This window comes from Sorex araneus, chromosome 6 (assembly GCF_027595985.1).
Source record: "Sorex araneus isolate mSorAra2 chromosome 6, mSorAra2.pri, whole genome shotgun sequence".
NCBI lineage: Eukaryota > Metazoa > Chordata > Mammalia > Eulipotyphla > Soricidae > Sorex > Sorex araneus.
Genome location: NC_073307.1, coordinates 137249437 through 137272045, shown reverse-complemented (window position 1 = coordinate 137272045; position 22609 = coordinate 137249437). Strand labels below are relative to the sequence as shown.

Sequence of the window (22609 nt, the reverse complement as noted above, 5' to 3'; positions counted from 1 at the left end):
TGCTGTGTGTAACAAACATTCTCAAAATGACTTATGTTGATGTTTTTGTTTGTTTGTTTGTTTGTTTTATCAAGGGTCTGTGGGTTGACTGGGTTCAACTGAGTTTAATTGTTCTGGCCTGAACTGAACTCTGGGCTTTAGGGCTCAGGTCAAAGAAGCAGCAGCTATTTGGGGTTGGGCTCTGCTCAGAATGGGGTTGGAGAGCTGCAAGAAACCAAGGCAGATTCACAGGCACATTGAAGACCACTGCCACATTCATTCACATGGAGAAGCCTGAAATAAGTCAACAGGAAGAGTTTACATTCTCCAAGAAAGAGGGGTCAATTTTTTTTTTTTTTTTGCTTTTTGGGTCACACCAGGAGATGCACAGGGGTTACTCCTGGCTCTGCACTCAGGAACCACCCCTGGCAATATTCAGGGGACCATATGGGATGCTGGGAATCGAACCCGGGTCGACCACGTGCAAGGCAAATACCCTACCCGCTGTACTATTGCTCCAGCCCCAGAAGGAGTCAATTTTTAAATGATACTTTAAATACCTTGCATGAGTCCGTGGGCTTATTGAGGAAATGGGGTGGAAAGGGGAAGGATATTTGCTCATAGGAGTTCAACCAAGCAAATATCAATAAGAAAGAGGATGCATTTGTAAAAAGATTTTGTCTACGGGGTTTTCCAAATTTTCCCAATTGGTTAAATCATGGAATTAATTAGTGTAAGATTGAATTTAGAGTCTGATTGCTTAGACTATATGGTAGATACATAGATACTAGATATATAGATGGTATGTGTGTTTTAGATTAAGAAGTTATAGTGGACTGCAGAAATGGTTCATGCAAATCAGTCATCACGACTAGGCCTGCAGAGACCAAGAGTCAGAAGCTCATGTCCTCCTTCACCCATCAACCTACCCATTCACATTTTTTTCTTGAATCTGGGTCCTACATGCTGGATATACAGTGATGAGCAAGACAGATACCAGTAGTGCCTGCTCTCTCTTGGAGCTTGTAATTTAGAAAGACTGTGGTCAGGACTATCAAGTCAAATAATAGTGGAATTTCTACCTAATCCTGTGTTGGTTCAGTTACACTTGTTTGATTCAATTTTGCTTATTCTAAGAGCCTCCTACCACAGCCACAGGCCTTTGTGTGACAACTCACAGGGTGCACTAGGCAGGTGACCAGGGAAGACAATGAGTCCTCAGTGAGGTGACAACCTCTCCATGAATCAGGGTTTGAATGCAAGGAGACATCAATTGGATGTTACCAGGTTCCTGTCACCTTCACCTCATATGTGCACTAAATAGAACAGAATTTGTAGAATTATGTCATTCATCTCTCTCCTGCTTGATTTCTGCCCAGTGTTCAGCATTAATGAGGCCACGTGGACTACCCCGGAGCTGCTTACACTTGGGTGTCCCATTGACAGCTAGAGCAGTGCTGACGCCCCGTGGCAGTACCAGCATCTTCCCAGTAGATGGCACTCAAGTGATCCAGTCAAACCATTATATTCGGAGGGAAAAGTGCTCCCTGCTTGAACCTTGTTAGATCTCTGGCATTTAAATTTTGTTTTTTATATAATATAGGGCTGGTACAATAGCACAGAGGGTAGGGCGTTTGCCTTGCACGCGGCCGACCTGGATTCGATTCCTCCTCTTGCCCTCTTGGAGAGCCCAGCAAGCTACTGAGAGTATATCGCCCACATGGCAGAGCCTGACAAGCTACCAGTGGCAAATTCGATATGCCAAAATCAGTAACAACAAGTCTCACAATGGAGACGTTACTGGTGCCCGCTCGAGCAAATCGATGAGCAACGGGATGACAATGACAGTGACAGAGTATAATATAGAACCTTGAAAGAAAAGATAGGTGAAAAAGAGTTTGGGGTTATTTTATCTTCGAGTTTAAAATCACTTAGCACTGAGAAGATGTGGGAACACCTACATCTGCTCACTTTCACTGACAATATTAGTGTTTACTCATGAAGCTTTAAAATCCATTGTGTGGTCACTTTATTTGTAACCATTGAGATATTACTCGGGACAGCTTCTGTGAGAAATATGAACTCCCCAAGCCCAAGAGAATAGTTTATTTACATCTTCCTACAAGTAAAGGTGGGATTAGTAAGCTTAGAATCTCCAGGCAATGGAGTTTTTCCTTCCTTTTTATTTATTTGTTAAATGTTTTTCTACTGTTTAAAAATTTTTTTTTAGTGAATCACTGTGAGATAAAGTTACAGATAAAGTTACAGACTTACAAACTTTCATGCTTGTGTTTCAGTAACACAATGACCGAGTACCCATCCCTCCACCAGTGCCCATTTTCCACCGCCAATAGTCCCAGTTTCCTTCCCACCACCCCCACCCTCTACCCTCTACCCCACCCTCTGTGGCAGGGCATTCCCTTTTGGTCTCTCTCTCCTTTTGGGTGTTGTGATTTGCTATAGAGGTATTAAGTAGGCATCATGTTCAGTCTATAGTCTATTTCCAGCCCATATCTCCCATCCCTAGTGGGCCCACCTAGCACCCTTTGCTTGGTGGTCCCTTCTCTATCTCAGCTGCTTTTTCCCCCAGAGACCAGCTTCCAAGCTGTGGAGTAATCCTCCTAGTACTTATCTCTACTATTCTTGGTTGTTAGTCTCCCGTTCTGTTACTTTATATTCCACAAATGAGTGCAATCTTTCTATGTTGGTCCCTCTCTTTCTGACTCATTTCACTTACCATGATACTTTCCATGTTGATCCGCCTACATGCAAATTTCATAACTTCATCTTTTCTAATAGCTGCATAGTATTCCATTGTGTAGATGTACCAAAGTTTTTTTTAACCAGTCGTCTTTATTTTTATTTTGAGAATTTTTACCTCTATAGAGAGAATGGAAAGACTAGTGTGTCCACATATCTTTGTTCTGAATTTTCCAATTATTGCTTTTCCAGCTTTGGCTTACTCTTTAGAACATTTAAAGACTCATAAGTTAAACTGTGTGTGTGTGTGTATCTTGATATTATCATCATTTTTTTCTTTTGATGTTCAAATTATTCCAGAATTGGCTAGCTAAAGACTTTTGAGCCAGATGCACTCTAGCATGCCTTAAGTAATTCTTTGCTTTCTGGTCCTGTGGAAGTGTTTTTGGTTCCCCTTGAGAGTCTATGTACAGATCATGGCAATAGCCAATTCTCCACAAATCCTGTCTCCTTCTGTGGGGAATAGGATTTGGGAGCCGTGTCTGCACTCTGACAATGCATGGTGCTAATGTCATAAGTTAAAACCAAGGTTTCCTCTTAAAGTTGCTAAAACTAAAAGGCCAGGTTCTTTAATGGGAACATTCTGCTGACTCCAGAGCAGAGTTTCTTTAACCTGGCCCTCAGACAGAGGCCTTCATCACCACCTAGGATGAACAATGAAAAGACCCAAGAACCACACATTCTAGCCAGTCTGTGTGGCCGTGATCCTAACCTTTCAGGCTCTGAAGGATTGAGAGGATATAGGAAAGTGAGGGAAGGAAGCCACCCAGAGGAAAGAGGACTTATGAGGGAGAGACGGTGGGATGTAAACACATGCCATCTGCCGTCCCAGTCATGTACATCATTCTAGTCATATTCTGGATAGAGACAGAGGAACTGGCTATACGCCTAAATATTCATGGGCCTGGAATGTTAGAGAAGATGGTGATTTCTCTCCAAAACCATGCAGCCACTGTCGCTGCTGCACAATCTCATATGCTCTTCATTCTCAGCAATCGGAAACAAATTATCAAATGATGCCTTTTGGCAGGTCTAATTGTTGAGGGGAAATTCCAAATAATAATAGTTAGTTTTTTGTTGAAATATTGAATGAAAGTAAAGAGAAAGCAAAGTGAAAATCATCAGCCACACAGGCAAGGGGTGGGGGTGGGGTGGGAGGTATACTGGGGTTCTTGGTGTTGGAACATGTGCACTGGTGAGGGGATGGGGGTTTGATCATTGTATGACTGAGACTTAAGCCTGAAAGCTTTGTAACTTTTCACATGGTGATTCAATAATAAATAAATAAGTAATAAATAAATAAGAAGATGGTGATTTCTCAGGCTAATCCTTGAGCTATTACAGAACGAGTGAGAAAGTGTGTGTGTGTGTGTGTGTGTGAGAGAGAGAGAGAGAGAGACAGACAGACAGACAGAGAGACGCAGAGACACAGAGACAGAGACAGAGGAACAAATAGTGCACTCAGAGTTGTATGTTGCTGACTTATCGAACTGTCCTAGTGAACTTTATCGTCACCAAGATGGCAGCTCTGAGACCTGACTCATCTCCTCTTGAACTTTCCCATCTTCACACTTCCAGGGAAGAAAAAATGCCCCCACTAGGTCCAAATTTGGAACAGTGTTAGATAGACTTGGAACCAGTAGGACCTGAACTTGAATCTCTTCTTCCTTCATGCATTTGGGCAAAGTTACTCAATCTTTGTAAATCTTAACATCCTCATTTACAAAAGGGGATAATAATAGTCACTCCTCAGAAAATTTATGTGAGATTTAAAAAGTACAACATTAGGCTGGAGCTATAATATAGTGGGTAGGGTGTTCCCTCATATGTGACAAACCTGGGTTCCATCTTCTGTATCCCATGTGGTTCCCTGTGCCCAACAGGAATAATTCCTGAGTGCAGAGTCAGGTGTAACCCCTGAGCACTGTTGGGTGCGCCTCCCCCTGAAAGTAGTACAGTGCATATGTCCTTAAAATGAGACTGGGGTGCTGATCAGTGCTCAGTCAATGAAGGGAGCTGTTCTTAGGACTACACCAGAATCTTGACACAAACTCTTCTTTTTCTTTTTCTATTTCTGTGGGCTGGAGAGTAAGGAAGTCAGTGTAGAGGCAGAGAAGGAAAATTATAAAATAGAACCCTCTGAGGACAGAGAATATACACTGGACACGAGGACATAATCTTCTCCTGGCAAATATTTTGTGGTAAATGACATCTTCTATTTTATATCCTGAAGCTCTTCGACTCCCTGGGGATTAATGTTTGAACCCTTTACAGGCAATTTTTATGTTGTCAAAGAACTCATCAATTCTGGCTCAGTGTCTGGCCAGACCGTGGAAGGACATGAAAAAGACCTTCTTCCTGCTCTAAGAAAGACATCACTAGATAAACCAAAGAAAAATGTTTCATTTTCTATAAAATCATCAAATATCTGTGAACATAAAGAGGATCTGAACTCCAGAGGGATTCAGTGCCTGGGGAGCCAGAGATCCCAGAAGCAGAATCCTACCCCCGGCAGCCATCTAGGGCGGGCGGGGGGGGGGGCGGGGCAGGGCCCATAAACCAGATGTAGAACAGGGCCAGTTAAACTGTGGAAGAAGGACCTGCAGAAACAGAGGAGGAGCCCACCAGGCCTGATCTTGTGTTTTGGCCTGTTGCACTTTTGTTTACTTGCTTTTCTTTCCATTTTTATTGAGGCACCCTGACTTACAAGACTGTGAATGATAGAGTTTGATTCATGCGAGGTTCCAGCAGCACACTCAACAGCCGCATATCCACTCCTCTCCACCAATGTCCCTTGGTACTATTCCCTGCCTCCAAGCCCCATTCCATCTGGTAAACTCAGTTCTGTAGGCCAATGTGCATGTCCTATTGTCTTCGTTCCTTTGTCCTGTTGTATGTAACACCAGAGGCCATACCGCAAAGATAAGCCTGTCCACTCTGTATACAGATAAATAACATAGCTGAGGAAACAGAGGCTAGACCAGAGAGTACACTGATGTGAAAGCTATAAACATCTCATAGAGACAGATAATCTTGGGATGCTGTGGTTTTTTATAGACTTGTAATATTCACAACCTGTGGTCTCAGAGACTCACAATGCTCCAAGCTTGAAGTCATGGAGAGGGACTATTGTAAATCAAGGACATATTTCCAGATGTTTGAATTTCAAGACCTCAAAGGTTATAGTTTCTTTCCAACCTCAGATGAGTTTAATTTCTGCTTAGATCAACTGACCAGGCCTTTTCCTACCTGTAATGAAGGATAAGATATTATCAATCAAAAGAAAAATATTATCTCCTATTGTGAACACACAAGGGACTATGGCTTTCAGCCAAGGGGAAAATGGTGAGTCTGAGAGATTACAGTGGATAAGGCACTTGCCTTCCAAGTGGCCGACCTAAATTTGATCCCTGGAACCCTGTATGGTCCCTGAGCTGGCTAGAGCTGAGCACAGAGTCATGAGTAAGATCTGAAAACTGCCAAAAACTAAAAAACAAAACAAAAATGACTCTGTGGTGCCACAGATTACCCAGGCCACCCCAATGTGTTTGAGGTTCTCCAGGGCTGCTCCTGGCAATACTCAGCAATCTATCCAAACCAGGAGCCAAACCAGAGTCAGCTCCATCTAAACTCCTCTAGTATCCCTCTGTCCCGAGAATTTTTCAACAACCCTAAATTAAATCTGTTAAAGAATCTACAAGAAAGATAAATAGAATGGATAAAGAAATGAGAAAATTTAGGTTTGCAAAGTATTTCAAAACAATAGAAGGAAATTCCAGAACTGAAAGCTATAATCCAGTAAAATGTTGCTTAGAGATGCAATTAGTGCTGAGAAGCGTATCACGGATATCATTGAGTGTTTTGCTATCTGGGTTACAGTGTGAGGAAGACCAGAACGCCAGCATGCACAGCCCCTTCCATCCCCACGGTTTCTAATCCCGTGCTTCTCCAAAATGAACTGTATGGCGAGCATGACATATTTAGAGCCAGCATTCATCTAAAAAGGTAGAGGAGGCAAATAAGGGAAGCATGCACCCAGCTGGGGATAAAGTCAAGTGCTTATTTAGGGAAAAGAGAAAAATAGCATAGAATCTCTCACATGCGAACAGAGTGAGGGTCCAAAAGGGAACACCAATTCTGTCTCAGTCTCACCTCTTTTTATGGTTTTGGGCTTCTCATCTTCCCTATTCCCTCTCATTCTCCTCCCAAATGGGGTCTTAGGTTCCTTTCACAGGACCTATGATTTCATGGGGTATTGTGGTAACTATAAACTGTCATGGCACAAGTGGGTGTGGTTTTTGAAAAGTGGACATGGTTTTTGATTCGCTAAGGAATTACACAATCATTATAATGCATTATAAGAATGAGCAGTAAGAATGAGCTAGAGAGACAGTACAGCAGGTAGGGCACTTGCCTTGCATGTGACAGACCCCGGTCTGATCCCATCTGGTCTCTTAAGCACCACCAGGTGTGATCTCTGAATGTAGAGTCAGGAGTAAGCACTGAGCACTGCTGAGTATGGCTCAAACACAAAACAAAACAAAAGAAACAGCGGTTACCTAAGGCTTAGCTGCATTCATTCCCCAGGTATGTAACAAAGGAAGTGATAGCACAGTGGGTAGGGTGTTTGTCTTGCATGCGACCAACCCGGGTTCGATTCCTCTGTCCCTCTCAGAGAGCCCAGCAAGCTACCTCGAGTATCCTGCCCTCATGGCAGAGCCTCGCAAGCTAACCGTGGCATATTTGATATGCCCAAAACAGTAACAACAAGTCTCACATAGGAGACGTTACTGGTGCCCACTCGAGCAAATCGATGAACAATGGGACTTCAGTGCTACAGTGCTACAGTAACAAAGGGAGAGAGACTGCAGGGTGACATCAAGACAGGGTAGAATTTGCTGCCCATTGTAAATTTGACTTTGGTGGGCACTCTGCAGGGCATTGGATGCAAACCCTTAGGAACTGCTTTGCTTCTCCCTGCATTTTTTCTCCTCCCCTGACCTCACCCATGCTGCTAGCTCTCTAACTCCCTGACCTGTGTAATCACACAAACCCAGATGGCACACAGCCTACAATACACTTAAGCCATAGAGTGCAGGGTGTGAGGACCATTATTATGGACTGAAACCTTGTTAAGCCAAATAAAACTGTTCCTGAAATTAAAATCTGTGTGTATAGGGGCTGGATCGATAGCACAGCAGGTAGGGCGTTTGCCTTGCATGCAGCCAACCCAGATTCGATTCCCAGCATCCCATATGGTCCTCTGAGCACTGCCAGGGGTGATTCCTGAGTGCAGAGCCAGGAGTAACCACTGTGCATTACCAGGTGTGACCTAAAAAGGAAAAAAAATGTATGTGTGTGTGTGCATGTGTATAAAGAAGGAGGAGATTCATAGATAATCATTCACAACAGAAGAAAAGGGTCACGGAAGTTAAATCTAACAATAGAAATGAACTAAACTGAAGCCCAGAGGGAAAAGACTAAAAACATCCAGTCATCCAAATTCCTTGTGCTATTCTCCTGACCCTGAAAGAACCTCTTCTGCGGCACTGTTGGGAAGGATGAGTAGAGAGAGGCTGCTAAAATCTCAGGGCTGGGACGAATAGAGACGTCACTGGGCCTGCTCAAGCAAATCGAGGCTCAGTGGGATGATAGTGATAGTGATAGTGATTCTACCTCAGACCCTGTTGGATTTTGAGTTAGGCTGGCAGGATCATCTGGATGTTGGATTATGACAACCCTGGTAATTTGGGGGAAAGAAAGACTTTGTATAGCACAGTGACAGATGCCATTCTTATTGGAACGTCATTTTTTTGAGAATGGACAGGCCATTTTGTATAAGGAGAAGAGGCTTTCGTGGTGATTTGCTTGCTCAAGGACTTGTTTAGTTTAACTTGACATAGTCATTCAGCTAAATGTGAATTGAGCAGCTACTTGATGACTGCAGAGGTATGAACAAGATAGAAAAGATCCCTGTTTGCCATGGGGCTCCTAGCCGGAATGTGGGTTAGTCCTTTTTCTGCCATCACTTTCCTGGGACCCATGTGTTCAGGGTTCTAACCCTGGTGCTCTATAAGCCCAGGAGCACTAGGTCAGAATTAGAAATCACTCCTGTGGATCCTGTGCCCAAATTCTCTCTTTGACCCAAGCAAGACTAATAGAGATGCAACAATACTAGTTGTTATGGATCATATAATTTATGCACCAGGCACTGTGCTCTGTGCTTTCCACAGATTGATCTCATTTGGTTTTTTTAAAAGAAAAGAAAACCCAGTGGCTTCTTGCAGAAATGCCTCTAGGCTGTGAAGTAAGCTACGGCCCCATGCCACCCCAGAAGGGAAAGGTTTTTCTCTCTCAGCCTTTCCTTTCCCCGGCGCCATGGTGACCGCCATCTTATAAGGCCCACTAAACAGAGGGACGAGCTTGCAGTGATGTGACTTCTGGCAGAAATTTCTCTGGACTTAATTTCTAAAATACCAGAAATCCAAAACCTCATATGCTCTTCATTCTCAGCAATGGAAAACAAATTATCAAATGATGCCTTTTCGGTAGGTCTGATTGTTGGGGGGGAATTCCAAATAGTAATAGTGATTTTTCTGTTGAAATATTGAATGTAACCAAAGTAAAGAGAAAGTAAAGTGAAAATCACCAGCCACACAGCCGGGGTGGTGGGGGTGGGATGGGAGGTATACTGGGATTCTTGGTGGTGGAACATGTGCACTGGTGAAGGGATGGGTGTTTGATCATTGTATGACTGAGACTTAAGCCTGAAAGCTTTGTAACTTTTCACATGGTGATTACATAAAAAAATTTTTTTAAGGGCTGTAGCAATGGCACAGCAGGTAGAGCGTTTGCCTTGCACGCAGCTGACCTGGGTTCAATTCCCAGCATCCCATATGGTCCCCTGAGCACCACCAGGAGTAACTCCTGAGTGCAAAGCCAGGAGGTAACCCCTATGCATTGCTGGGTGTGACCCAAAAAGCAAAAAAAAAAAAAAAAAGACAAGAAAACCAACATAGTAGTAGATACTACTTGAGTGCCTCACTTCCAAGTGAAGAGACCTCCGCTTCAAATAGCCAGAGAACTTTTGGCTGGAGTTCCACAGCTTGGAGAGGAACTCCTGGGTCTCATTTCACTTGCTACTGCTCCCCCACTGTGAGTCTCCTGCCTCCTGAGTCATCTTTGAAAAAGGACGGAAGATGCAGATGCACCTGTGTCTGAATACGTTTTTTTTAAAAAAATGTTTTTTTAAAGGCACCCTGATTTACAAAGTGATTCATCATTGGGTTTTAGACATACCATGTTCTAGCACCGTTCCACCACCAGAGTCAACTTACCTCCACCTGTGTTCCCAGGTTTCCTCCCTTCGTCCCCAGACTCCCCAGCCTGCTGTCTTGACAGACACCTTTTGAAGTTTGGTTGTTAAACTCTGGGTCTCATGACTTCAGTGTCTTTGACTTTGACTTGGAAATTCAGCTTCATCATTCTTTAATGTCACTGATGTATCGAAATCCCCTTGACTTTTGTCCACCCCCCCACTCCCCGTTGCTTCTCAAAGGTCTTTTCTCTCCCTCTCCTCCACTCTTCTCCTTTCCTTCTTCTCCCTATACTCTGGTGCTACGTGAATGCTTTCTTTATAGATTGTTCCCCCACTCAGGAAGGATATAAGAAATAAAATCAAGAAAGATCCCAAATACTTTTCAGAAGTATGCTGTGTCTCTGTTTTATCACACACCCCCCCCTCCCTCCAGCCCCCATTACTGGAGAGAGGATTTTTTTTTTTTTGCTTTTTGGGTCACATCTGGCAATGCACAGGGGCTACTCCTGGCTCTGCACTTAGGAATCACATCTGGCGGTGCTCAGAGGACCATATGGGATGCTGGGAATCGAACCCAGGTCGGCTGCATGCAAGGCAAACACCCTACCCGCTGTACTATTGCTCCAGCCCCTAGAGAGAGGATTTTGCCCTAATGATGGAGGTGATTCTTTATGGGGAGAACCTTACCATTTCTCCTGCTGGCTTAGATATTAATGCCAGTTTCCATTCAGCTCCATGGAAGCAGGATCCCTCCAGATCACTCTTTAGCTTTGGGTTTATAGCACTGGGGGTATTTGGGAAAAGTCTGTGATTTGACAGTCCAGGGGGCAGTCTGGTTTCACATTTCACTGGCAAATGTCATTCTCATTTCCTAGCACACACACACACATAAACACACACACACACACACACACACACACACACACACACACACACACACACACACACACACACACACCCCTTCCGTTGCAGTAGCCGGACCCCATCAGCGAGTCTGAGCACGTCTTCCCGGGCACTCTGCCTGCTCTGCCTTTCACATTCAGGACCACCTGCTTGGTTGGCCTGCAGCACTTCCTTGGCGGGGACACTGGGCTGTGTTCACTGTTCTGCCGGAACAGAGAGGTGCAGTGAGTCTGCCTGCTCTCAGGTCCCGGAGTCCTGGAGTCCTGGAGTCCCGGAGGGAGAGGGAACTGAAGGAGTGCCTTGGTGTGGGGAGGGAGCTGGGCTCCTTCCTCCTTGTGGCTCTGGCCAATACCTCTTCCTCCAAGTGCATTGCCGAGAAGTGACCTCTTTGTCTCTGGTTGGTTGGAAGTCATCCTCCAGCCCAGGGTAGGGGGGTGGGGGCAACTCCGCCCTCCCCTCCGGAGTGAGAAGGCCCAGCATCACCATGAAGCAGCAAGAAGTTTCTAGCTTGGATGGCAACATCTTGCTAGGAGTGGGGGAAGGCAGCCAGTGCCTACAGAAACCAGGGGGCTGTAGCCTTGCAGGGGTGTGAGCCCCGCCTGGTGGGGGTGGGAGTTCTGTCCTAGCACCCGCCCAAAGCACCAAGGGTCTTGCCAAGGAGCCCTGAGTGGAGAGCTCTCCCTCACCGTCGTCCACCACAGTCGCACTGGGATTCCAGCTTCCGGAAGAAGCACAGAGACGCGAGAGCAGGCTGGCAGGCTGGGGTGCTGGTTCTAACTTGGGGTTCCTGCAGGAGGCTTGCTAAGGAAGCTGGGATTTAACACCTTGCAGGCTGGGAAGTTGCCAGTCCCAAGGGGCGGGGGCTGTGCAGGAAGATTTCTTTTTTGGTTTCTCACACCCAACGTATCACTTCCGTCGCCCTGCAGCAGATGGGCAGATGGGGGCGTGAGGAGTGTGAGCAGGAAGGAGAAACGTGCACCTCCAGGAGGGGGTAGTGGCAAAGCTTTGACAGACTTTTCTGGGAAGAGAAGGGGAGGAAAAAATCCCGCTGCTTCAAAAGGGAGTGGGAGAGGAAATGGGGTGGGATAAGGAACACCCCCCCACTCCCAATAAGTTTAAGGTCGCAGCCGAGACCTGGGACTGGAATTAGACAGATGCGAGTTCAAATTTTTGTTCACCATCTTCCCCAATGGTGAACACTGACTAATTTTTCAGGCACCATCTGATTTATGCTTCCCCAAGCCATATAAAGCAGATGCTGCTTTTATTCCTGCTTGATGCAGGTTTCCCAGCGTTCCGAGAGATAAAGCGATGTGCCTTCAGCCACACAGTCAGTGAACATTCTGAATCTCAGGGCCAAGCCCAGGATTCTCAATTGCTGCTCGACAGTTGGTGACTTGTAATCTTCACACGCCCTGGCTGTGTAGTGGACAGCCTTAGACTCTGCAGGGTTGAATCTAGAGACGGAGGTGGGGACAGGATGTAGCCCAGGTTTGAGGTTCTGGGTTCGATCCCTGGCACTGCATGACCCCCCCCCATGGTGGCTCCCTAGTACTTCAGAGAGTGGTCCTGGTGCCCCCCCCACACACACACACACTTTACAAAAGCATAGAAGTCACGTGATCTGATTTCTTTAACATCAAAGGTGACTTTGGCTGCTGGTGAGGGATCAAATGGTGGAGGTCTAGGAGGATGAAAGGAGGCAATAATGGAGGGTATTGAGATGGCAGAGAGAGAGGAAGAGGAGAGGAGGGGGGGCAGGGCCTGGAGCAGAGCCTCATAGGAAATGGCAGATGAGAGTCCCCACTGGCCAAGCAGAGCAGCAGTTAGGACCCAGTGCCACCCGTCAGTGATTTTTTAGCCTCAGACCTCCCAGCTTGCTAAACACAATGTGAGAGATAGTGCTATCATCAGTATGCAGAGGAGCACTGCCCACTTAGCAGTGGGGTTCTGTCCTTGGGGGCTCAGGCGGGTACTGAATATGAATGCAAATCCCAAGTGTCTGATGTCAGGCTGGATTTTCCTATGAAGCAAATGATACACTTCTCCTGCACCGGGGAAGATACCCAATAGTTTCATATCTTTGTGGGTTCCATTGTCTCTCTAACGGCAAAGATTCCATTCTGCCACTATAGGTGGAAAGCAGTGTAAATAATGCAGAAGAGAAGAACGGATGTGGCCGGTCCCAATGTAATTTTTCTTTATAAAAATAGGCCCACTCTGGAGCGATAGCACAGCGGGTAGGGCATTTGCCTTGCACGCGGCCGACCCGGGTTCGAATCCCAGCATCCCATATGGTCCCCTGAGCACCGCCAGGGGTAATTCCTGAGTGCAGAGCCAGGAGTCACCCCTGTGCATCGCCAGGTGTGACCCAAAAAGCAAAAAAAAAAAAAAAAAAAAAAAAAATAGGCCCACAGCTGGATTTGTCTCACAGATGGCAGTTTGCCACCTTTGATAAAAATACCCCATATTCATACAATTCAGATAATTTATACAACCCAGATATTCTTCTTCTACAAAATTATTTCAAGACATTTTCTCCTAACCTCTTTTGTAAATCCAGGGTGCATCTTATGCGACTCTAGTAACACTGGAAAATGCAATCTAACAGTGACCCAGTCTAGTGACTTTTCATTCTTAGTGGTTCTTCGGAGGTAATTCAGGGGGACATAGCGGAGGTGATGGACGAAGGGTCCAGCTTTGACTTCAACTGGGAAGCCCTCTTAGATCTCTATCTTTTAATTGATGGTCTTCTTAAGAGTTTGAAATCGGGGGGTTGGAAGGCAGCTATGTTCACCACTATACCAATGCTGAAGTCAAGGGATTTGGAGCTAGAAGAAAAATGGAAAACCATTAATCCAGCCCAGCTATTTGGAAGACAGGTACATGCTGATCTACATTGTACATGCAGAACACACATCAGAGAGATTTATAGCTTAATTGCCCAGAGAATAAATGAATGCATGCATTTTCTAGTTGGAGGAAAGGTCAGCAAGGGTTGCTTCGGGGTTATATTTGCGGGGCAGAGGATGTGCCGGGAACACAGATGGAAGGACTTTATGCAAATGTAGACTCCAGACAAGGATATTGCTTTGTGAGGCAGAACCACTTCAGAGTGAGGCAGCAAGCAGGCGAATGGCCCTGGAGGGGCTGGATGACACAGTGGTTTCCGCTGATAGTCAGATGCAATGAGGTTCCAAACTCTGCTCTTTCACTTACAAGCTAGACAGATGATTTAACTCTCTTGTTTTTTTTCATCTTCCTAGCTGGAAAACTGGGATACTACCACTTCCCTTCCCAAGGACTAAATGCATTCATCTGTGCAAGTTTCTTAGCACATAGCTAGGTATTTGAGAAACATCTATTCCCTCCTCTGTCCTGTTGATTTCAAAAGCTCTGGGAGACCTTCTGCTATCTCTTTCCTGTTGATTCAACTTCCTGGCCCTAATCTTCTCTTTTCTTCTCAGGATGTGGCCAGGTTCTGCGAGTTCCAAAGGGTCAGATTTTGTTGGAAAGCTATCCCCTCAATGCTCACTGTGAATGGACCATCCACGCCAAGCCTGGATTTATCATCCAGTTAAGGTAAGGGGCGAGGGGTCAGGATTAGGGAGTCAAAGTTATAAGGAAACACAGAAATGAGACTGAGAGTCCTGATAACCAAGAACTAAACATTATCACCTTATTTTTAAAAACAGAAAATGTGTTTTGGGTCCCTGTTTTTTTCTTAACTTCTCATTGATTTCATAGGATAAGATCTGGTAAAAGGTGCAGCCAGTTAAATATACTTTCATTACCTTTCAAGAGCAACAGGATTTGGGTAATTTTTTTTAATTAAATCACTGTGAGTGACAGTTACAAAACTTTCATGTTTGATTTTCAGTCATACAATGATTGAACACCCATCCCTCCAACAGTGTACAGTTTCCACCACCAATGTTCCCAGTATCCCTCACACCCAACCCTGTCCCACCCTACCCCCTCCCTCAAAGGCAGACAATTCCCCTCTTACTCTCTCTTTCTACTTATGAGTATTCTGGCTTGGCAATACAGATAATGAGAGGCCATCATGTTTGGTCCTTTATCTACTTTTAGCACACACCTCTCATGATTTGGGTAATTTTGACCCAAGGGTAGTGCCAACAGTACAAAATGCAGAAAGCAGTTTACCCATTTCTACCAAGTCTTCAGAGACACCCAGGATTGATATACTTCAGAGAGATTGTGGCTTTTGTTCTAGACCGCAATAAAGCAAATGTCACAATACAGTGTCACAGAGTTCTTGAGTTCTCAGTATATATAAAAGTTACATTTATATGATATCATAGTCACATATGCAACAGCCTGATGCCTAAAAATACTAAAAATATAAGGCTTCCACAAGCGATAGCACAGCGGTTGGGCGTTCGCCTTTCATGCGGCCGACCCGAGTTCAATTCCTCCGCCCCTCTTGGAGAGCCCAGCAAGCTACCGAGAGTATCGAGCCCGATCGGCAGAGTCTGGTGAGCTACCCGTGTGTATTGGATATGCCCAAAACAGTAACAATAAGTCTCACAATGAGAGACATTACTGTTGCCTGCTCGAACAAATTGATGAGCAACAGGATGACAGTGACAGTGACAGTAACCTCTGTGACACTGAAACAGGGAGTAAGCATACATGGTTGGGGGGATAAAGGTACCAATAAACTTGCTTAATGCAAGATTGCTACAAATCTTTGTTTTCTTTTCTTTTTGGGTCACACCCGGCAATTCTCAGGGGTTACTCCTGGCTCTACACTCAGGAATTACTCCTGTCAGTGCTCAGGGGACCATATGGGATGCTGGGAATTGAAACTGTGTTGGCCACATGCAAGGCAAACACCCTACCCGATATGCTATCGCTCCAGCCCCAGATCTTTAATTTATAAACAATGAAATATCTGAAAAGGGCAGTAAAACACAACAGGGTGAAGCAAGGGGTGTGTGGTAGACTGAGATCTATGGAAAGGTTGTAAAAAGTGTAATTTATACTCTAGATTGGGGGTTATGCTTGTCAAAGTTCATTCTCTTAGGAAAAAAGCATCTACTCTACTGAAAAATAAGCCAATTCCCTCACTTGCTTGGAAAGAAGCTGTTTCTTTTTATAGAGATTTGGAATCCATAATAAAAAAAGTTTTATTTATGTCATAGTCCAATAGACCCAACTAAGTTGCACAAGCGATTCCTGTTTCTTGAATTAGTTGTTCACTGCTGCCTTCTAGGATCTGTAATAGTTTATGATACTTACCTACCTACCATCAGTACTTTACCAGATGTGGAACAGGGATAGGTGTGGAAAAAGTGCTTCCTCCTTTGCTGCCTCTCGTTTCTCATTCTGGCAAGTGTTCTCTTTCACCTCTCAGTGGCTCACTCACTCAAGATTCCTAAGGATATACTTAGAAATGAACTGGAGCAATAGCACAGTGGGTAGGGCGTTTGACTCGCATGCGGCCGACTCGGGTTCAATTCCTCCATCCATCTCGGAGAGCCCGGCAAGCTACCAAGAGTACCTCGTCCTCACGGCAGAGCCTGGCAAGCTCACCGTGGCATATTCAATATGCCAAAAACAGTAACAATAAGTCTCACAGTGGAGACATTACTGGTGCCCACTCGAGCAAATTGATGAACAATGGGACGCCGGTGCTACAGTGCTACAGTGTTATACTTAGAAATACTTAACCTTTTCCTTTTCTACTCAGTAATAGTGATGGAAATCTTCAATCTTCTTGCCCATGGACTTTCAATAAGTATTTTCCGGATAGACCAGTGCATCCAGAGATCTCCACATGCCAAGCTGCGCCCCCCCCCCTGCCCAAATGTCTCTCTGTCCTCCAGGAGAGCAATGTATTTTCAAGCATGAGAGCAAAACTAGTTTCTTCTCATCCAACAGCACTGGCTGTGCTTAGGCTGATCTCTGCAGGGAGTAGCCTCAGAGAACAGCCTTTTAAGGAAACAAAAATATGGGCCAAAGAGAAGTACAACAGGTAAGGCATTTGCCTTGCATGCGGCCCACCCGAATTAGATTCCTGGCACCCCATAGGTCCCTGATCCCCACCAGGAGTAATCCCTGAGCACAGAACCAGGAGTAACCCTTCTACATCTCTAGGTGTGTCCCCAAAATTTAAAAAAATGAAACTGGGTTGGGTATATAACTCAGAGGGTTGCAACACATGCTTTACTTGAAAGAGCCTTTAATTCCATCCCTGGCACCATATGGACCTCTGAGCACTGTTAGGAGTGACCCTGGAGCTAAGTAGCCTCTGACTAAGTGCTTCTGAGCATCATCAGGGTGCAGAATTATGATTTAATTTATTAAATATTATGTTATAAATATTATTTAGTATTAAATTTAATAATTTGTTTTAAAAAACCCAAAATTCCATGCCTACCCATTTTCTTTATTTGACTCACCATGAGATACATTTTTATAAATCTATTCATGACATGATCACTCCTACCCATTTTTGGGGGGGCTTTTTGGGTCACACCCGGCAATGCTCAGGGATTACTCCTGGCTTTGCACTCAGGAATTACTCCTGGCAGTGCTCAGGACACCATATGGGATACTAAGAATTGAACCCGGGTTGGCTGCATGAAAGGCAAACACCTTACCCGCTGTGCTATCGCTCCAGTCCCCCTACCCATTTCTGACTTGGTGAAAGCAGGCGGTTAGCTTGGCTTCCTGCCATGCTTTCAGAACCTAGAACAGTGTGTAGCCCAGCCCAGGTCTGCAGCCCGTGGTTGCTGAAGGAGTGAATGGCTGCAGGGATGTCGGTACAAATGGCGTGGTCTCCTTCAGTTGCAGAGAGCACTGGTCTCTGCTGGCCGCTGGCCTGGACCTCCTGCTTTCTCAAACATCTGCCAAAGTCCTGTGAAGGTAGATTTCTTAAAGTCACAGGGAGTAAGTAGTGTGTCCTTGGATGTGACATCAGGCATCTTCTGAAATGTTAGAGCATAGAGTAGGGCTCATAGGGATCATGCCCCTAAAAGGTCTTGGCGTAACATTTTTGTAAATAAGTACCAGGAAGTTAGCACAAATGATAAAGTCCAGGTCTAGCATATGCTCAGTTTTTGAGTTCAAGTCCCTCAATCCCAGGCATCCCATATGGTCACCTGAGCTCCACCAGGAGTGATTCCTGAATGTAGAGCCTGGAGTAATCCCTGAGCATCGCCAGGTGTGACCTCAAAACAAACAAACAAAAAAGTTTTCAATCACTGTGATTTACGGTTTTGTTAGTGGTAGGGGTTTATGGATACAATGTTCCGATCCCACATCTTCCACAGAATGTCTGCTTCCATCCGCTATTTTCTCAGGATCATCCGGAAAGCCTGAATCCCTGCACCATCTCCCTACCGTGGTGAACTCAGTTTGGTAGACCAGTTCTCAGGTGCTGTTACCTTTGGACATCAGTTATTTGCTACTGTGCTTCTTTATCACCCACTCATGAAAGAGATCCTTCTGTATCTGTCTCTTTCCCTTCTGGCTGACTTCGCTCAGCATGATACCTTGCAGTTCCATTTTTGTAGTGGCAAATTGGGTTCTTTTTTCTTCTTTCTTTCTTTCTTTCTTTCTTTCTTTCTTTCTTTCTTTCTTTCTTTCTTTCTTTCTTTCTTTCTTTCTTTCTTTCTTTCTTTCTTTCTTTCTTTCTCTCTTTCTCTCTCTCTCTCTTTCTCTTTCTTTCTTTCTTTCTTTCTCTCTTTCTCTCTCTCTTTCTCTTTCTTTCTTTCTTTCTTTCTTTCTTTCTTTCTTTCTTTCTTTCTTTCTTTCTTTCTTTCTTTCTTTCTTTCTTTCTTTCTTTCTTTCTTTCTTTCTTTCTTTCATCTTTCTGTCTCTGTCTTTCATTTTTTATTGGAACACCGTGAGAGCAGTTAGAGTTTTTGGTTTAAGTCTCAGTCAAACAATGATGCAACACCTGACCCTTCACCAGTGCACATTTTCCACCACCAAAACCCCCTGTATCCCCCCCATCATTCACCCTCCCCCTACCTGTGTGGAGACGATTTCCACATTACTCTCTCTCTACTTTGATTACATTCAACATTTCAACACCAAACCCACCACTATTATTTGGGATTTTACCCTAACGCTCAGCTCTGCTGAAAAGGCAACATTAGACAGTTTGTTTTCTATTGCTGATTATGAATTGCATATGATGAGGTGTGGAAGTTTTAATAATTAAATCTAGAAAGATTTCTGCCAAAAGCCTCTATGTTCCAAACTTTGTTTCTGAGTCTCTGGGATCATGGCAGATAAGCAGCTCGATCAGCAGCCAGAGGGCTTGTTCGTGGGCGGCAACTCAGGGTCTCTTAGAGGCGTGGGGGGGGGGGGTGGTGGAAGGGCCAGCTCCGCCCCCATCCCATGAGGCCCCGCATTCCTCATCACTCTTTTTTTTATCTCTTGGGTCACACCTGGTGATGCACAGGGGTTTACTCCTGGCACTGCACTCAGGAATCACCCCTGGCGGTGCTCAGGGGACTATATGGGATGCTGGGAATCGAACCCGGGTTGGCCACGTGCAAGGCAAACGACCTATCCGCTGTGCTATTGCTCCAGCCCCAGCATTCCTCATCACTTCAGGCCCCTCCCTGGCTGTCCCTAGGCCTCTGGAAAATGGTGGCAGCAACCAAGCCACCAGGGGAAACCCATTCCCACCTGGAGTGGTCCAGCGTCGGAAACCTAATGCATATTCCAGATGCATTTCTGCCAAAAGCCACATGTTTGATATTCATAAATACAATGATTGATCACTCATCCCTCCACCGGTGCAAACTTTACACCACCAATATCCCCATTATCCCCTCCTTTTCCATTTCCATCCTTACCCTGCCTCTACGGCAGATGATTGTTCAGATACTCTCTCTATAGTTTTGGGCATTATATTTTGCTTGGATATTCCCACCAGCATTCAAGCCTGCCTTCTAGGGGCAGATGCTAGACCATCTATTTTCCATTGCTCACTTTGTGTATCAGAAAAGGTCGAGAGGTTGCTTATGCGGTCACTCGGTTCAGAGAAATAGTCCTGTTCCCCACATACCTAAGCCATGCTTGTAGAAGCTCATGGTCACCGGGATTCCAACTGGAGAAGGCGGGGAGGCTGCACCTGCTCCATTTGGGGCACCTTAGTGATATCGGCTTGGTTTAGGGCCTAGAGTATTCTCTGGTGTTGTCTTCTCTCTTCTTTTTAAAAAATATTATTTACTTTAGCCACCTTGATAGCCACCATTTTAGAATACTGGGCAGAGTTTTGTGCCCACAACATTCCAACACTTAACTCTGCAGAACCCATTTCCCTCCTTCATTTTCTCAGTGTCCCTCCCCACCTCCATCCCCCAATTAACCATCCCTATCCCACTCCCCACATTGTACTGCCCTGGTAAGCCCTAATCTATAGACAAGTTCTTAGATTCTGTTGCTTTGGGCCATTTGTTGTCTCCTTACTATGGGTTTTTATATTCCACACATGAGACAGATAACTCTATACCTGTCTCTCTCCTTCTGGCTGACTTTACTCAGCATGATACCTTCCAATTCCAGCCAAGTGATTTGGTCTTTTTATTGCTGAGTAGTATTCCACTGTACACATACATCGCCATTTCTTTATCCAGTCATCTGTTCTTGGATGCTTGGGTTGTCTCCAGATTTTGACTATTATTAATAATGCGGCAATTAACAAGGAGAACAAATGTCTTTGATCTTTTTTTTTTCCTGTCCAGGGATGTAGCCAGAACACATTTGGCTCTTTCCTTATCTGGTGTAATTGAGATTTTTGGAGCTTCTGCCTATTTATTCTGACACATCCCAATATTTCCAAATTCCAGATTTCCTCTCTCACACTCTGAAGCTCTGATAGGCAGCTTGCTGCCTTATCTCCTCTCTGGGCTGAAAGCTATTGTTGCTCTGAAGAGAATTATAATGTTCTATCATTGTACAATGTTCCATCATTGTACGATTACAGTATTCCATCTACTTCAGTCAAGCAGAAGGGTGTAGAGAGATTTGTTGTTTTCACTTGGTCTTGCAGCATCAACCTTTTTCAGTCTTGAATGGTCAAATGATACTCAGTCATTTCCTCAGAGTCCTAGTTCAGCATCTCTCCATCTTTCTCCATCAGCTGCTACTACATACTCTGTGCAGATGGAAAGAAGACAGCTATTCTTTGTCCTAAAGGGCTTTCCAGTTTAGCCAAGTGCCCGTAAACTCAGACTCACCAAGGAGATAAATAGGAGAAATAAAGACATGTGCACACATCATGGAGCAAACAGGGTCAGCCTTTAGAAAGCAGAGGAGTTCCTTTGAGACTAGTCAAGCAGATGCAGGCAAGAGATGCAGACTGGGAAGGGGCTCACTCCTGCAGAGATTCTCTTTTCCTTTTTATGTTTTGGCGTCACGTCTGATAATTCTCAGGGTTTACCCCTGGCTCTGCACTCCGGAGTCACTCTTGGCATTGTTCTGGGGATTAAATGGGATGTTGGGGATGGAACCTGGGTCAGGCGCATGTAAAGCAAGTACCTTACCCACTGTACTGTCTCTCCACCACCTTGTGCATAGATTCTCCGAATCAAACATATGCATTTGAGTGTGTAGACACACTCACACACACATGCTCACACACACATTCACATAGTCATATTCACACACATTCCTCCATTCAAAGAAACCCTGAGTGCAGTCCTGCAGGTTCATCCTCAAGGACACGAGGCCATTGCCCCCCCCCCCCCTATTTCTAGTCTAGAACCTGTTTGCTCTTTGACCATGAACTTGCTAGGGCCCCAGACTCACCTGTTTCCTGTCCTCATCCCCCCCCTCCACCACCCACAGGTTCGTCATGCTGAGCCTGGAGTTTGACTACATGTGCCAATATGACTATGTCGAGGTCCGTGACGGGGACAACAGTGACAGCCAGATCATCAAACGTTTCTGTGGCAACGAGTGCCCTGCTCCCATCCGAAGCAGTAGCTCCTCCCTCCATCTCCTCTTCCATTCTGATGGTTCTAAGAACTTTGATGGCTTCCATGCTGTGTTTGAGGAGATCACAGGTAAAGAGTCTGCAGAGAAAGCTCTTGCTTTGTTTGTGCCCCAGGTAAACCTCTCAATTCCGTACACCCACTCTCTCTCCCAGCTCAGCCTTATGGTCCAGACTTCACAGGCTGGGTTCTCAGGGGCAACCTGTGCTGTGAGGAAGAAAGAGGAAACAGTAAAGGATGTTTCATGATGGTTGGAGCACTCGCTTGGGATGGGAGATGCATGCTGAAAGTAGGCTATGGACCAAACATGATGGCTGCTTAGTACCTGTATTGCAAACCATAACACCTGAGAGAAAGTGGGGGGGTGGATAATGTGCCTGTCACAGAGACAGGAGGTGGGAAGGGGAGAGGAATACTGGGATACTGGCAACATTGGTGATGGAGAATGGGCACTGGTGGAGGGATGGGTGCTCGAACATTGTATGACAAATGGAAAGTATTTCCCTTGTCCCCACATGGGACTACAAAGAGATCGGTCACTTGTCTCAGGTCACACAGTTGTGAGGGTGGACACAGGGACTTGTCCCCAGGCTCACAGTTGTCCTCTCAGGTGAAGAGTTTTCTTTTGGAATCTCAAATTAAACTTGTGACCTTGGGTTAAATTCTT

At 45.2% G+C, this 22609-nt stretch overlaps 1 protein-coding gene across 3 annotated transcripts in view; it reads left to right on the top strand.

Annotated features, from left to right (window-relative positions):
* The window catches only part of PAMR1 (peptidase domain containing associated with muscle regeneration 1), a 128313-nt gene that overhangs the window by 73060 nt on the left and 32644 nt on the right, over nt 1-22609 (top strand). For all 3 annotated transcript variants that reach the window (XM_055141951.1, XM_055141950.1, XM_055141952.1), the window contains exons 4-5: nt 14428-14542; nt 21797-22014. In XM_055141951.1, coding sequence (XP_054997926.1) covers nt 14428-14542; nt 21797-22014 — 333 coding nt within the window. The remainder of the gene's footprint in view (nt 1-14427; nt 14543-21796; nt 22015-22609) is intronic.